Below are 12,343 nucleotides of genomic sequence, written 5' to 3' on the forward strand. Positions count from 1 at the left end.
GGTGGAGGGTAAATTTGCCATTGGCAGTGTGCGCCTGGAGGGTGTGAGAAGTGATAAGAATGGGGCAAAGTTGCATTTGTGGGCAGGGGGATGTTGGTTTTGTGGAGAGGGAGGGTTGTGGACCAGGATGTTTTGAACGTTTTGAAAACCACTCTGGGTTTGTCGGGAAAGATGTTTTTGGTTTCAGGATCACTGTGGAGAATGGGGAGAAGAGAGTGTAGTGGGTGCCTGATTTTGTTGAGGTGGGGATGATATTGGGTGATGAGAACATGTGGGTTGGTGGCGGCAGGTTTCTTGTTGGTGGTGGTGTGTGAGACCGCTCGTGATATTTGTTTGGTGACCAGGGTGGAGGGATATCCGCGATTGACCAAGGCTTGGTGTAGGCGGAGGTTATAATTCTGGCGGGAGGTTGGTGAAGTGTTCAGGCACTGTCCCCTGAGGGCCAGAGATAATGGAATGGCTCTTTTGGTGTGGAATTGGTGGGAGCTGGAGAAGTGTAAGGATTGCATGTGATTGGTGGGTTTTATGTGGATAGAGGTTTTCAGATGTCCTCCCTCGATGTGCACGTCCACATCCAGGAAGGTGATCTGGTTGGGGGAGTGGGTCCAGGTGAACCTTATGGAACGGAAGTGATTAAGTTGGTCCTGGAAAGCTGATAATGATGGTTCTCCATGTGTCCAGAGCATGAAGAAAAATCGTCGATGAAGCAGAGCCAGAGGAGGGGTTTGAGGGGTTGGGTATCCAGGAACTCTTGCTCAAGTTTGCCCATGAAAAGGTTTGCATAGGATGGGGCCATTCTGGTACCCATGGCTGTACCTCGGATCTGTAGGAAATGTTGGTTTTCAAAGGTGAAATTGTTACATGTGAGGACAAGGTGAGCTTGGTGGGTCAGGAAGTTGGTGCTGGGGTTGTGAGGTTTGGGTCTGCTATTGAGGTAGAATTCTATGGAGCAGGGGCCATGGGAGTGGGGTATGTTGGTGTAGATGGAAGTGACGTCGATGGTAGCAAGGATGGTGTTTGGTGGCAATAGTGGAAGGGTGCTGATTTTCTAGAGGAAGTGGTTGGTGTGAGGGCAGAGCTTTCACAAGAGTCTGGAGATGGAAATCAACAAAGGCTGAGATTCTTTCTGTGGGTGAGTTATAGCTGGACACAATGGGTCTACCAGGGTTGCCAAGTTTGTGAATTGTGAGTGTTTCCTTCCTCCTCCTTTGATTTTTATTTAGCCCTTTTGGTCCTCCTTTTTTTTATCCATATATATATATATATATATATATATATATATATATATATATATATATATATATATATATATATATATATATCAGGTCCCGGTTTCGATCCCCGGCCGGTTCAAATTCAGGAACTTTTCTAACGTTGGAAGCGGCCCCGGCGCCCACCCAGTGTCGAATGACATGGGTACCTGGGGGAAACCCTGGGGGATAAAGGCAGTCAGGAGCATGATGCTGATCACATCACCCCCACTCACGACCGAATCAAGAAAATTTGGGGCGTTACCCCTACACCCCCTATATGCCTTCATGGTGTGGTGCTAAGCACAGGGGAGCACTTTACTTTTTTATAGATAAAAGCAAGGAGGGTCAAAAGGGTTAAATAAAAATCAAGGAAGGAGAAAGGAAGCACTCACCAGACAGTGGAAAAAATCAGAATGTTCGGTGTGAGAAGATGCTACGACAAAGTTAGCGAAAATTCTGAATTTTTCCACTGTCCGGTGAGTGTTTCTTTTCTCCTTCATTCATTTTTTCAATCTCACACAATATTTTTATGAAGTTGGTGCCTCTGATTATAAGTAACTAGTTACATCCAAGTACTGCACAGAGTGGTAGGGCACATTGATAGTAACATAATGACTATTGCAATTTACATTTATGATTTATTTACAAAATACTATTATCTGTACATTTACATATTTTACATAAAAATAAAATGTATATCAATAGGTTGCACAACTGGAATTGTTTGCTTAATGCAGACTATATTACAAATAATAAAAGCAACTTGTCCTGTTTACAAATTGCTTTTCCATCAACCACTGTTCTGTATTCCTTTGACAGTTCAATAGGGAATAAGATTGAAGTATGCTTTCTCTCATCTTCAGAATATAACAGGTTAAGTAACCATAGTAAATTCTACTTATAATAAAATGCAGTTTTCTCACAGCATAGAAGGAGTATGAATATGTGGTTAGTAATTTACACACATTATGTGTCAACTGCAGGAAACAATTGGAAAAATAACAGGTTAATTTCTATGTTACACATTTTGGTAATACATTTGAAGGCATGACTAAACATAATGTATTTTAAAAGTATTTTTTTTATACCTGAATAATTTGGCTTAACATCAGTTTCTTTTTTATTCAATTAATCATACACACAGGTTCTTTACACAAATGGACGTGAATATAGATTACATAAGGGGTGCCTATCCCCTCCAAGAACCTGGATACAGCCCTCCCCCAATTCGTTCATTATAATAGTAACTGATTTTAATATTAATGCAGTATCCTGTCAAGTGGTCAACAGTTTTATCTTTAGAATATAAATTTTCAACACGCAGAAAGGTAGCACAGTGATTGTTTAGATAATTTGAAATTTCAGAAAATCAAATATGTATAAACAGTGTTTTTGGGTGGGGAATAAATGTTATGAAGCTCGCAGCTTAATGATAAGATGGAAAAATCTAACTACACGACTGGCGTACGCAGAAATTTTTTTTTTTCAGATGGGGCAGTTTTTATAATGGTAGATATTACATAGCTGCATTCTGGGAGGAGATGGAATACAATATAAAATATTTTGTAAATATATTTTTTTACCTTCATTTTAAAAGTTGCTCGAAGACATAAATGGGGAGTTTGCATTTATCATTTTGATTTTTCCACAAGTTCTTTACTGCTATCATTTTAAAAATTTGATTTTCTAAAACTTTTAGGAGCTGCAGCACCATCTCCCCCCCTCTTGAAACACTGCATACACCAGTGGGGCACACAAAATATTCATACTGCAGTTCACTTCTGAAACAATTTGCAGTCTGTAGCATTTTGTGTACTTTGGGTTCTGCATATCATAATGATTAGAACTCTCACCTTTGGTGCAAGAGACCTCAGGCAAATGGATCAACAAATTTTAGTGTTGACCCAGGATTGTGAGAAGATTTGAGGGGCTAAGGGAATGATTGGTGTAGCTTTCCCAGCCTACATCTTACCCAAGGAAAAGTAATTTAATATGTCTTGGTACTAATTGTTGATGTTGATCGCTTTCAAATACTTAATTCTTACAGCTGAATTATAAACAATGCAAATATCATACATCAACATGTGCAAGGATAAAAGTCTACTTGCCTTTGAAATTTATGGTATGAAAACTCAGGGTGGATGGAGCGGTGACGGAGAGGATCATCCCTTGGCACCACAATTTAAATAAATCTTGTATTAAAGATAGTTGAAAAGAGTTCCTGCATACTTCTCCTAGCTGCAAAGAACATTGTTAATCCAACAATGATTGAAACATTCAGGATAGACCATCGATTACCTTGGAGAATTTACTTTTACATTGTTGAAAGAATTCAATTGTTATATATCAAATTCTATTACCATGGTTTTTATGTAATTTCACCAGAAATTTAAAAGTTTGCATAATTCATTTATATGTTAATATTTATACTTGTGTATGTGGTGTTTTGCCCTTAGTGATCGAGAATAGGTTTACATTTCTTTCTGTAATTTTGGTGGAAGGCATGCTTCATATTTAATAATCTATCCTGCCAATGGCTTCCGAGATAGTCCATGGTGAGTAAATATAGCATGCTCGTTGACCTATTACAGTATTTGTAAGAGCATATAGAAATGTTACATAAATTACTTGTTCTATTTTAAGAATTATACTCAATGCCTTTTCCCCTGGTCGCTGACCTTGGGAGTTATGTCTACCTGCCAGCCATCTTCGATGGTATGTGCATGCTGGTCCATGTGGCAATCTCAGTTGCAAAATACTTTGTTCAAAGTAGAAGGTCGAAGCCTAATCTTGTGTTTGCTTGTTGCTGTGTACAATTAGCCAGCACTGAATTTTAGTGTGTGTTTTGTTAGATACCCCATTTTCTTCATGTTAGTCCTTCATCTAATTCAGAGCCAGCAGCTGCTGCTGCAGTTAGCCAAGGTCCTTCGACCAATAATTTCACCCACGCTCATGACTGTCCCTCGTTATAGGGCTCTTTTCAAACTTGCGTTTACAGTAGCATGAAGCGGGAAACTGCAATTACAATACATTTGGCAACATGAGATCCCTCCAATTTTCTTTTGTTTGGTTCCACAACCACTGTTCGACACCTTGAGCCACGAAAATAAACGATGTCAACCGAACATAATTGAAACAATTGCTGATCATCGCTTTCTGCCACTTCAATTTGCTGTAAATTTGCAGACTTGCTCTGAAAATTTCCTGCAAGTTCAGATGACTTGCAATCAGTGCCCGATCTACAAGCTGCAAAACCCTGCAGTACAGGGAAGGGGGGGGGAGCGGAGACAAGTAAGCCTTTAGGGGGCACTCAGCCATTGGCATAGAATAGGATTCGGGGATGTAAAAAATAAACGTAGTTACTCAGGGGTACATAAACGAATACAATATATACAGGCAAAGGTAAAGTTAAAGTTCTCTGTGCATATAGCACCGTGCCATGAAGGCACATTTAGGGTGTGTGGGGATAGGGCTCCACATATTTTCGATGTCTGACATCTTGGAGGTGATGTGATCAACACTGCTCCGGCCAAGTTTTTCAGTCTGGTTGGGCTTTGCAGCCGATTTATGCAGGGACAAAGCCGGAAAAATTCCGACCTTAGATCACCCACCCCGGGTCTTCCACGTGGCAGTCAGACTAGAATCAAATCAGGCTGGAATATGACAAGAAATGTAGAGATGAAGGTTTCTTCAACCTATCTTTAATCAGGAGAAAGTTATGACTGCATGATTTTAACAAATGTGTCATTTTCCACGGGTGCCGAAACTGCGGGGGCAGGGTGGTCTGGGCCCCTCCAGTTCTCATTTGCCCACCCCCCTATAGGGAACCCAAAGTATAACTTTCAACATATTACATAACTTTTGCACACATAAACTTCTCACACAACAGGTGGGAAATTATGCATGATTTTCCTCTGAAATGGGCAGAATCAATAATGTGGGACTGTCAATCAGTTTGAGTATCTTTCTTGCACTTGTGCGTTTACTATTTCAGTATTTCCTTTTTCAATCCGACAATGAATTAAGGAAAACGCATGGTATATTATGAATGAATATGTGCGAGAATAGAGGAGGAAACATGGGAATACTGTAGTCTTCATGCTCTTCAATGAGCCAGTCCATTGCAAAATAGTCTAACCTGTTTCTATCATAACCAATTGTACACAGCCTAAATACTTTACTTTTCATAGGGGTGTTAAGGGACTTTTGAATCATTCTGTAGGCCCTTGTGTGTAACTTTGTCAACACGAGAAATAAATTACACACACACCACATTATATATACATATACATATAATGTGCATGTGTGAAGGTAGGTAGGTAGAAGAGGGCCTTTGCTAATATTTTGAGGGGGGCCCAAGATTTGTAGATCCGGCACTGCAAATTTAATGTGAATTTGAGGTAAGTCTACCTTGCTATCTGAGTAGTATAGTTTATCAAACTCTTGCTATCTGTATAATCATGATATGGGAAGTATACAACTTATTGTTAGGTAGCAGATTGTTACCCGAACTTGGGGATAGGTAGAGGGATGCAAGTATGGTGCAGTGTAACAGGTAGGTAGGAGGTACTTGTAAATTTTCCTAGCTGAAGGGCACATAGCACCCCCTCCCCCCGAACCATCACTTCAATTACTGTAGTGGGACCACAAACAAAAGACATTTCGGCAAGAAGCTTTCCCTCATCTTCCCCTCTATCCCTTCAGCTCAACCCATGGTGAAACCTACTCCACTCAACCCCCCTCCCTTCCACGTGGGAGTAGGATGTCTGCACCGGTTCTTTTGCTTGTGGTCCAACTTTAGTGAAGAATTCAAATCGTAAAGGGAGGAAATATAACTGTTTTCTGCGCAAAGCCGATGCCACCGGGAGGAACAGAGGACACACCAATCCAAGTATACCAGTCCATCCTAATACTGTCTGTCTCCCCCCCCCCTCCCAATAGGGACATTCTACGAAAAGTGATCCTACTCCGTGTTAATAACCAAATGAATTAAAATGGAAATTTTTATTGTTTTAATTGCATTAAGGTTTAGATGCTAGTGAATGCATATAATTTGCGCATTTCATCAATAAAAGTTACTAGCATCTTCAGCCTATGTGTATCACAGACAAATGAAGTCAAAATTTGCTACATTTTTAAAGTGTCACACACCTAACACACTTTTGTTAATGTTTTTCTTGCATACAGCCTATGCAATCACACTCAATTTTTTTCATTTGCTAGCAGACACCGCAAAGAACTTCATAATTTCATTAAATCCGTTCATTATTGATATTTTAATTCAATCTCATATCCAGAACCTTAAATTTTGTGTGTAAAAATGTCTCACACGTAACGCTGGAATGCCCCAATAAAATACGTGATAATTAAATGAACTTTTACCTCAAATACGAATTTGCGTATGATTAGAAATCTATTAAATGTGACTGACCCCTCAACATTTTGTCCATCTCGCTTCGTTTCTGACGACTTTACTACTGCCTCCGCTTGGAGGTAATTTGTTCCTCACACATTCATCTTTGTTTCAGAAAATTCTAATGCAAAATAGGATATTATGCTCACCAACTCCCCTTGGTACGCAGACTTAAAACTTACTGGCCGAATTCTCACTTAATGAATTAACTCTGTTAATATGATCTAGTAATTAATTAAAAGGCCTCCGTGGCGGAGTTGTTAGCCCATCGCGCTACGACGCCAGGGGTTCCGGGTTCGAATCCCGGCCTATACCACGTTTGTTAGAACCTGTCCCTTTTCCCGCGTTAGCGATCGCTCGACAGTTTCGGTGCGAGAAACGAGGAAAAAATCGTCTGCTGGACAGCGAGGAGCGAATGGAAGCCAGAAGAGAGGCGCTTACGTAGACACTGTTGAGACGTTGCGTATTTTAATTGACTGCCTGGCTTTGACTTTCCCCAGCACGGAGAAAAGCCAGCGACCAGCTAGCGCGGGAACCGGGACAGGTTGTAACAAACGCGGTATAGGCATGGTGAGTGTCCCTTCATCACTCATTCTCATCTTCGCGATCAGCCAAAAGTGGCAGAAAAGCGAAGTAAAATAAACCAAATCAATCAATTAATATGATTTAGTAATTAATTGAAAGGCATAATTTGAGCTGTGGAAATGTTGAATTATTGCGATAATTTTTTTGTTGGCGTATACTTTTCATTGCTCACGTTTTCTTTCTTGTATACTCAAATATTAAAGCTAAATTAATTTACTGAGCTGGTTGAAATTGAGGTTAACACTTAAACAGTTGTCACAAGTCAAATCTTTCGTGATTTCGTAATTCGACCCTTAAGTTAAAAGCCAGATGTCCTTTCCGTGTGCACCCGTAAAAGTCGATCAGTCCTAGCATGACCGGAATACTCAACAAAAATACTTCAACACAGCAGTAATTCTACCAACTCCTTCTCCAGTTCAAGTAACGGATCAGGGCAAGCTTTCCAGTCGCCGCCGAACATAAAAACTGGCTCCCGACCAGTCGACAACACAAAGTGACTCGGCTTGGAGGCATTTAATACATAAATAAGGGTTTCTGTGTTTATGCATCGGAAAACCAAGACCGCTTGTCTGCTTAGGGAGTATTGGAATTTAATTTTTGTTGTAGGAATTTTTGTTTAGGGCCTAATACACTTGACTCCTAATTGCTCCATTATAGATTAGTATTGCACTCGTAGGCGCTGCCCAAGTGTTGTCTACGTGCACATGGGCAAAGGCATGCCCGGGGCGGGTTGGCGAGGGTCATAACCTCCTGCTTTTAGGCTTACGCCCCTTTAAAAAATCAAGCACGTTAAAAGTCTTCTAAACAAGTAAGCGATGACCCCCATAATTACGACCAAACTCCACTGTTTAAAAGTTAAGCAGAAATAAGGTATTTTTCCACGTCTGTCGCAAAGCCTAATTCAAATTTTAAAATTCTTGGGCGAGGTTCAGCCTGAGGGTGTTCTGCCACCTAACTCGTGTCATGGATTACATTTAAATTTACAGTTCTTGTATATGGTTACAATATCAATAACAGTGCATAATAAAATGTACGATTAGCTGCAGAATGCTACTATTGATCAAATAATTGTAATAAATGTCAGACCAATTTCCCCTACCAAAAGTACTGAGTTCTAATCAGTGATTGATTGATTTGGTGTTGTAAGGCTAATCGAGACTGGACCTACAGTTTACAGTGGAATCTGAGCCACTATGTGCCTCCAGGTATCGAACCCGGGACACCTTGATTACAAGACGGCGACGCTACCACTGCGCCATTGGGGAGACCATTCTAATCAGTGACATTATGCAGTCTGGATAAAGGGGGAGTATGTCTTCAGATATAGAATGTAGAGTTTCAAAAGTTGTCACCCAGACAATTAAGAAAGAAGAATAAAACATTAAACGTGAACTATTATCATAAACAAAATTATATAGTAGTTGAAATAACGTAAGTCTATTTACGAATAAATATGGGAATATTATCACAAAATAACAAAATGAACATTCATAAAGGTAATTAATCTGAAAAACTTATATTGTCCTATTTTAAATAGTCATAATTTTCCACCTTCACAAATTTGCATCAAGAATTAAATTACCAGCCGGTAGACCTTGGCTTATTTTGGCTAATTGGCTTATTGACAAATATCATAAGTATAGTTCTTACGGAAATTTTTGGATGTAAACTGGAGGGTTTTTTTCATTTTCAATTTATTACCAAATCAACAGTTTTAGAGACGAAATTTATTTAAGACATTTCGAAAGGGATTTTGATTGATTGATATGTTTTATTTTACTTCGCTTTTGTCCCACTTTTGGCTAATCGTGAAGATGAGGATGAGTGATGATATGATGAAATTGATGAAGGACACTAACAAAAAACACCCGTGCCCAGGCTGGGAGTCGAACCAGGGGCCACTGGCCATTGCGAACCTGTGTCTTGTGGTTGCGTTTATTTAGGAAAAAAATAGTTTTTTCGAGGGTTCGTAGTGTCGGAACGAGGCGTGCTGTATACTAGTTTTAATATTATATGTTTCAAGACTCGTGACGACAACGAGATGGATGTTTACAAATCGAGACAAGACCGAGAACGAGATTGACAGAGACACTGCAAAGTTTCGTCTGACACTATGATTATTTGCGAGGAGGGAAGATGCTGGGGATTCCCCTCTCCACAAAAAAATATTTTTATCCCTCCCAGGGATGTTTGTACCCCCCTCAAAGAAAATTGAATTGAAAGCATAAAGTATACTATTTCATCACTATGTAACAAACACAATTGTAAAATCATTAGTGTCCATTAATGGTTCAGTCATCAAAGATTTATCTGTCGAAAAGTACACAGCCTTGTGGATTAAAGGAAGACGCCATTCTGCAACCGAGATTCGGACATGGCCTTGATCTTCGTTAAATGTATCATCCTTTTCAACACCCTTTGAGGTTCAGAGAAAGTTTCTGCAATAATGATGTACGAAAAGACAAGTTCGTAAAAGGACATTAATAAGCACGACTGGCAAAGCTCAGAAAGAGTTATGAATTCTTACTTCACTGTAAATCATCCAACCCTGTAATTAGTTGCCTTTTACCGAAGTGATTATTGCGGAATGACATTGGAATTTAGTCCATATTCTGATCAGGATACCAGTTTAATAAAGTCATAAACTCAGCATGCGAATATTCGAAAGCCAAACAATTACAAAGTTCTTAGCCATCTACTACCAGTGCCCCGTATATCACACAAATGGTCTAATTTTATTCGTAAATTCGTCGTGAATTTTCAATCTCAATTTATATTTATGATCACTGGCTCATGTTCATGAAGTGAAAGGTATGAATTAAATGAATACGATTTACGGGATTTATATCCCTTGCACACGTTTCTCAATCCCCACTGAAGCATCTACTGATTGACCACTTCTATGTACAGTAGGATCCATGAGTATTACCAAGCAAATTGTCCATCATCAAGTTTACTCTCTTTATTATACGTAATGAGAGCTTCAAGAATTCGAACATAACGCCAAATAGGCTGCTTCCTCTGCATCAGCATAATTAAAAATTAATTCTTAAAAACTAACATGATACAAGAGAAAAATTAATGAAAGTAATCATGGACAATTTGCCGAGCAATACTTGTGGATCGCACTGTACACGTTGCTTTCAATTCCTCGCCGTTCTTCGCCAACTTGCGTACATAAGGAAACTCGCGTGTGGCAGAATTAACTCACCACCTCTGTCACGTGATTGCAGTTCTTCTTTATTGGCTGCTCCTAGCATTCAGTAGAGAAACTAGTAATGAAAATAGGACATGATCCAGTTGGTAAAATTAGTTAGGTGGCTTGTTGGAGAGCAAGTAGCGAAGTTCGTTTTTAGTGTGGCAACTAATTACAGCAACTTATAAGAAGTTACAAGTAAAATTGAAGTATGTGGCACCATTGTTCTCTTGTAGATTTTCCACTTTATGCAGGCACACTAATCGGTACTGGACATGAAGTTAAAAGTGTGATGGTTGACTGATTGATTGATTTGGTGTTATAAGTCCACTTTATGCACAGTAAAGCTAATCGGGACTGGACCTACAATTTAAAGTGGGATCCACCACTATGTTCCTCCACCGTGAATCTCACCCAGGGTCCCTTGATTTCAAGGCGACGACGCTACCACTGCGCCATAGGGGAGGCTTTGTATATTGGAAATGGTAGAATGGGATGAAAAGATGAGAGAAGTATAGAATTTGACCCATTGGAACCAGTAAAGTGTTCAAGAGACCTGCTCTCGCCTTTCAACGGATTCCCAACAATTCAATTGAAACTCTTACATGAAGATATTCACCACTTACCAGCAACTCACATTAATAATTATCACCACCTTTAATTACATCCTTTGCAGATGGTGAGTGATTAAACCAAGTAAGAAAGGCAAAGCAAGAATAAAACTTTGATGTTATGAGAGAAGCACTTGATATAATTGGCGCAGGCGATTCCTTATAGTGCTTCAAGTTCGCTGTATACACTGATAAAGAAAATAACTGCTTTGGTAATACGTCACACGGTTAGCACACAGCCAATACATAGTTTCACTAACTTCGTGCACAACCACTACTTAACACTTTCGATAACGTGTATTTCACCTTTTTTGTTCGCACTGTAAGCTAACACACTACACTTTATTTCAGTAGAATTTCTTAGTACATTGAGCATGGGGCATTTATTTCACAGCGACACTAATTTGATTTGATGTGATCTAACTCCTCTACGTTGGCACTTTCATTCATTTCGACCGCCACCTCTGTAGCTTGAAGGCTGGAGGGGAGGGGCCTTGTAGTTTGGCACGGGTAGGATTTCACTAATAAATCCTACCGATATTTAATGCATTGATAGGGATGGTGTCGACACCACGTTATCTTCACAGGAGTTACATCATTTTAGAAGATGGCGGATCTAAAGTAATCTGCGACTGCTCTTCTGATGTCGAATCATCTTCCCTCGGCAGCCTCTGTGGTTCATCAACGTCCACTTCGTTTTCTGTGTGTTCCATTTCGGATGCTTCTTTCCTGAAAGAAAATTTGAACGATAACATTAACATTTATATTAACATGTAAATTTGACCACTCTATCAGAAAACGTGAACATGTGCGTTGTAGTTATGTACCTCATCTTTTTACAGTTAAAAGACTCAATTCTTCTTAATAATGTTAAAAAAGGTTAACACACGTGTGTGTGTGAGGAAAGCAGGCTGACAAGGCTGCAGCTCAAACCTAGTACAGAAATAACACCATTAAGCCTTGTTTCCATGATAACCAAAAACTCAATATGCTGACCAAGGCAGAAATTTATTTTATTCTAAAACATAAACTAAACGTTACGTTTCAACCTTCTAGCAAGGTCTTCTTCAGACTATGTACCAAATACAAATCACTCCTCTCCAGACACAAGACACTGGAGGGGAGTGATTTTTGTGTGTTACCTATTTCATTTGTATTTGGTACAGAGTCTGAAGAAGACCTTGCGGGAAGGTTGAAACGTAACGTTTAGTTTATGTTTTAGAACCAAATATATTTCTGCCTTGGTCAGCATATTGACTTTTTAGTACAAAAACAATTAGTTCAC

General features: G+C 39.5%; 1 protein-coding gene across 4 annotated transcripts in view; it reads right to left on the bottom strand.

The window, feature by feature from the left end:
* Positions 1–1,833: 1,833 nt before the first annotated feature.
* Positions 1,834–12,343, bottom strand: part of LOC145994918 (uncharacterized) — a 118,563-nt gene continuing 108,053 nt past the window's right edge. For all 4 annotated transcript variants that reach the window (XM_083131427.1, XM_083131409.1, XM_083131418.1 and 1 more), the window contains one exon: positions 1,834–11,787. In XM_083131427.1, coding sequence (XP_082987553.1) covers positions 11,649–11,787 — 139 coding nt within the window. In that variant the 3' untranslated portion in view covers positions 1,834–11,648. The remainder of the gene's footprint in view (positions 11,788–12,343) is intronic.

This window comes from Lepisma saccharinum, chromosome 1 (genome assembly GCF_977018435.1).
Source record: "Lepisma saccharinum chromosome 1, izLepSacc3.1, whole genome shotgun sequence".
NCBI classification, from domain to species: Eukaryota; Metazoa; Arthropoda; class Insecta; order Zygentoma; family Lepismatidae; genus Lepisma; species Lepisma saccharinum.